We start from the raw sequence: 5,669 nt of genomic DNA, 5'->3' as shown, positions 1-5,669 counted from the left end.
CGGAGATGGACATAGGTTGCTTTTTGTCCCGGAAAATCAATGTGTTCCCAATTTCCCATGGGATTTTTAAAAAGCTAAATTTAAAAATTCTATAAAAAAATTATGTTTTGAAAAGTCCATAGAGACTCTTTGATCTTCCAGGATAAAGTTGCCAATCTCACTCTCAAACAAACACATTTTCGCTTTTATTTTGTGAGTAGTGAAAATATTTTAATGTACCTACTTAATAAATACTAATCACAATTTAGGGTAGGTACCTATTATTAAGCTTAAGGAAAAACAAACAAGAAAACAAAGTAATAATTGACTTTATTATCTTAAGGTAATCCATCAAATTATTGAAACTTAACAACAATTTTGAGCTCTATTACTGCAACTTTATAATAAGGGTCAACGCATACATACAGAGTGGAGTCAAGCCGAGTCTTTTTGATGACAACTTAAACTCAGCTTTGTGTATTTTGGCATACAGTTGAAATTATTATAAACTAAGAAGACAACATGGGAGACTATAGTAAAAAACCGGCCAAGTGCGAGTCAGGCTCGCGCAACGAGGGTTCCGTACTAGAGTCGTATTTTTTGGCATTTTGCACGATAATTCAAAAACTATGATGCATAAAAATAAATAAAAATCTGTTTTAGAATGCACAGGTGAAGACCTTTCATGTGATTCCCCACTTGATATAGTTATCTTACTTAGAAAATTGACAATACTAATTATTAATTTATGACCACAATTTAATTATTTTTGTGTGATGTAACCACATATTGACGGTTTTCAGATTTTTCAATTCAATTTCAATTTATTTATTAAATCGGACAATAATTGATCCATTATGTGTTAGCAACAATAAATACTTAATAACTATGTTAATACTTAAACACTAAGGAGTTAGTAACAAAATACTTAGCCACTATGTTAGTACTTAATAAATAAAACTTTTTCTCCGAATGTCTGCTATAAGACCTACCTACCTGCCAAATTTAATGATTCTAGGTTAACGGGAAGTACGCTATAGGTTTCTTGACAGACCGACAGACAGACAGACAAACAAACAGACAGATAGACAGACAGACAGACAGACAACAAAGTGATCCTATAAGGGTTCCGTTTTTCCTTTTGAGGTACGGAACCCTAAAAATGGCACCATGCACAGCTTGCCGCGGTGGAGGAGGTTATTAATTCACAAAGGCAAGTCTAAAATGTACTGCGGATTTTTTATAATATAAAATACTAGCTGATGCCCGCGACTTCGTCCGCGTGGAATTAGGTTTTTTAAAAATCCCGTCGGAACTGTTTGATTTTCCGAGATAAAAAGTAAGTCTTTATCTATACCCATGCCAAAAATCACGTCAATCTCTTGCACCGTTGCGACGTGATTGAAAGACAAACCAATAAAAAAACACTAATTTCGCATTTATAATAAGGGTAGGTACCTACTGATCACACTCATTTTCACAAAACGACTTTCTGATTTTCCTGAGGGGGAGCGTAGGAGTCGAGAGCCTATTTCGATTTCTAGTTTGCCTGTTGTGTAAATCGCCGATTTATTATAATTCAGAATGTTTTGTCGTACAATAATCTTATTATTTTAAATATAATATATACAGGGTGTAATCAGAACGCTGCACTGGCAAAAATGGAGACAGGTGATAGTACTGATAATTACTGATATGATACCACAAAAAAATGCGAAAAAATTTATAAAAAACCAATAATTTTGTAAAAGCTTACGATATATTGCAAATAAAACATCTGACTGACGCTAGAGGTCAAATAACAATGTGTAAGTAGGCCACTCGGAGTCAATTGAATTGCCCTCGGAGGGCATTGGCCCGAGTTTTGCACGCTATATATTGCTGGTTTGAAAAATACTAAATCACTAAAACTCCAAAATGAGGCAAATGGTTATTGGTATTGGATTGTGTTCAGGTTGTATAACAATAACGCTAAGTTTTTCTAGCGTTCTGGTTACATCCTGTATGCTTACTTATGTATATTTTTTTGACTATTTGAGTTTGTCCTTTACTTTAATCTGAATTATGAACTGTAAATTTAATCGTCTGGGAAAACGATAGCTTCTTCTGTGCCAGGTTTGTCCTGAAAAGCATTTCTAACATCAATGAGATGACCATAATTCTGCATCGCTGGTTGTTTTGATACAATTATTACTTTCTCATCTATATCTCCAACTCTGCATACGTCACCTCCCATAAACTTACTGTCACTTTTAAAGGGTATTTTAATTATTAAATTATTATTCACTATAGTATATACTGCCTCTTCGATAATAAGATTCTCAGGGAGTAAAGCCAAATCTTCTAAACACGGGGCTCCTTGTAAAACGGGATCCAAACAGGAGTATAGAACTGTATGTTTAATTCTTATTGTAGCTGTATCGGCCACGTAGCCTTCTATGTTAAATATGCGTTTGTAATACTCTTCTGTGAACTCTTCTGAAGGATTGTGTCCTCGGTTGCAGATGCTTTTAATCTTCTTATCAACTTCTATAACTTGATCGACTAGTGCTTGTAACATATCGTCTGGTTTATTTTTCTCTGGTGGGTTTTCGTTGACATTGTTGTAAGGAACGTTTGGTTGAGTTTCTTCGTAGTCATATGTGTTTGTGTTGTAAGGAACATTTGGTTGAGGTTTTTCGTAGTCATATATTTCAGTGTTGTAAGGAACATTTGGTTGAGGTTTTTCGTGGTCATATATTTCAGTGTTGTGAGGAACGTTTAGTTGAGGTTCTTCGTAGTCATATGTTTTTGTGTTGTATGGTACATTCTGCTCGGGTTGATTGTACCCATAATTTCTTTCTTGGTTGTAAATAAAGGGGTGTTGATTTGAGGGGATTTCTTCGGACGAGTCTTCAAAATAATTTTTTCTGTTCCATGGATAATGGAACTGTCGATTATTGCGAGAGGGAAACCATTTGTGTGTTCGCCAAAACTGATTGGTGCCATACCCGTAATAATTGTTGCGTGAACTTCTATGGCGATGACATTCAACTAAACTTAAAAGCACTAATAAAAACAAAATGTTCCAACGAACCATCGTCAAAGATGTGTGACTTCTAGATAAATTCGCGTGGAACTAAAATAAATTAAATTTTATATTGTTAAACATGTTCACGTTTGTTTCTGTGGTATTAATTCCAATTTTAGGGGTTATCAGTTGCCATTGGCAGCAGGAAAATGTGGTTTAGGAAACAATACGCTATTGGTACTTGTTTATGCAGATAATTTTACTTCCTTTGTTTTGTTTACATGATGGGGTTTTCCTTCAGTCATACAGCGTCAATTAGCAAAAATATTTGGGAATTACCTGAAAATAAAGGAACCAGGTTCCATTTATGAGATTATTTATGGGGCAGATACGTTCTGAAATCTGCGAAGTTCTCTTCAACACAAACTCTTGACAGGAGCTCTCAGAGAAGAAACAGAGACCAGGAGGGCAGGACAAATATAGAAGACGGTTCTGGTAGATATCGTAGAGAGGTTTCTCGCCTGTTCAGTTTAATGACGGGCGAGGGTTGAAGGTGAGCATTGTTTGCCGGAGATATCGAGGAATGGGAACGTGGAGAGCGAATCGCCATCCATGCCATCCGAGCGAGCCATCGCCTCCAAGAGGACCAGCTGTGGATGGTGGACACGGGGCGGTCCGTCGCTCACATGGTCCTCGAGTTGGTTGGTTTGGATTGCCGCGATACTGTAAACGCCCTATGTCAATTCCTCCAAAGCTGGAACAGGTCGTTTGGAGTTGCAGATGTTCATAGTCAACGGTAACACAACGCGTTCAAAAAGTGTGGTTATATCACGGGAGAATATTTTCCTGAAAACTGTGTCGCCATCTTTTGTTGGTTAAATTAACCAACTAGAACCAAATTGTGTTTTTATTGTATGACTATCTAAGTAAAATAGTAATGTTAAAATTATACTCAGGTGACGCTTTTCTGGATTTTCTCTTAGTTTTTTTTATTTACGTAGATATTATAACAACTAAATAAAAGAAGAAACCGACTGACTTATATATCAACGAACATTGGACCTCGACTAAGGCGTTTCAGAATTTTTACCCAAGTGAAGCCGCGGCAGATCAGCTAGCGCAAAAAATATTTTTTGATATGTACTCATTGTATGATAATGAGTTTTTAAGGTTATCGGTTATCGCTAACTGGTATAAAATATAAAATAAAATATAGATGCAGATTACTTAACGCACAGTAATATGGCAATCACCGTTCCATGATGTTCCGTCTACTGGTGTTGTGCGCAGTTTTAACTTTTGTGAAACCATTCACAAGTCAATGTCGCAACTATCCACCTTTTTATGGAGACCGATGCCCTGGAGTTACTATAATTAACCTGGAAAATATGATGGAACCCATAGAACAGGTTGTAATCGAACAGGAAGAAAGACTTGTGCAATATTGTCGGGAAAATTCACCCGCCAAGATAGGCCAAATATATACAACCAATAATTACTACCTCATATATGATCTGATAGAAGCCAGAAACTCCCGGATTACAGTTCGAATAAAACATATTTTCTTACATATTACAGCTACGGAAAAATATGATGATCAAGAAATAATCTTTCAAGACGTGAAGGTTCTGCCAGATATGTTAAACACGGACGCTGCTCAGTGGACGTACAAAAATGAGGAAACCCTGATAATCAAAATTCCTTACAGAGTACCTCTTGGTACACTTAGTAAAAGTTGTCCAGTTGTTAATAAGTACGCCATAGATGTGCCACACGTACCTGAGTCTGAATTTGACTATAATTTTCAGGATTGGACACAAAATGGACACAATGCTCCGCCCGGTCGTCCCTCTGGATCCAACTATGGGTCTCAGTATTGGCCACAAATTGGATACAATACTCCGCCCGGTCGTCGCTCTGGATCCAACTATGGGTCTCAGTACTGGCCACGAACTGGACACAATGCTCCGCCCGGTCGTCACTCTGGATCCAACGATGGGTCTCAGTATTGGCCACAAAATGGATACAATGCTCCACCAGGTCGTCGCTCTGGGTTCAATAATGGGTCTCAGTATTGGCCAGAAAATGGATACAATGCTCCATCCGGTCATCCCTCTGGATCTAACGATGGGTCTCAGAATTCGACACAAAATGTGCATAATGTGACAGTCGATCCTTCCACTGGATTTGACTATAGGTCTAAAGTATAGACAGGGAATATAGGTACACTGATGTGCTTGACAATCGACATTTGTTTCTGCTTGAGGTCTCCGTGTTTTTAGGCCTATCATTTTATTTCTGTCAATTTGTTGCAGTTACTTATTGCTTGAGGAGGGCTTACAAGTAAGTGAAGGGTTCCGTTCCAAAATGGTAAAAATGGAACCCTTATGGTGTGACATTCTCCGTCCATCTGCCCGTCCGTCTGTTCTAAAGTCATCTTTAATGGACAAGTCCTATCCGTGGTAAAAACCACAACCTCTCGGAGACACAGTATAGTTCGCGACAGGTCAAGATGACAGTTGGGGTATGAGGCCGGGGGACGCCCGCACACCCGCACGTCACCCGCACCCAACCGCACCGGAATAGCGTGGGGGCTGTGCGGGTGTATGGGACGTTCCCACTCCGATTGCCATATCGACCTGTCACGTACTATAACTCGTAAAACATGCGGAGTTTTAAG

At 38.2% G+C, this 5,669-nt stretch overlaps 1 protein-coding gene across 1 annotated transcript; it reads right to left on the bottom strand.

Moving 5' to 3' along the window:
• Positions 1–367: 367 nt before the first annotated feature.
• On the bottom strand, positions 368–3,093 carry LOC138404299 (uncharacterized). The gene has a single exon (XM_069508008.1). The coding sequence runs from the start codon at positions 3,056–3,058 to the stop codon at positions 2,057–2,059; it is 1,002 nt and encodes a 333-aa protein (XP_069364109.1). The 5' UTR covers positions 3,059–3,093; the 3' UTR covers positions 368–2,056.
• Between the last annotated feature and the right edge of the window lie 2,576 nt (positions 3,094–5,669).

This window comes from Maniola hyperantus, chromosome 2, assembly GCF_902806685.2.
Source record: "Maniola hyperantus chromosome 2, iAphHyp1.2, whole genome shotgun sequence".
Lineage (NCBI taxonomy): Eukaryota > Metazoa > Arthropoda > Insecta > Lepidoptera > Nymphalidae > Maniola > Maniola hyperantus.
This window is presented reverse-complemented; position numbering and strand designations above follow the sequence as displayed.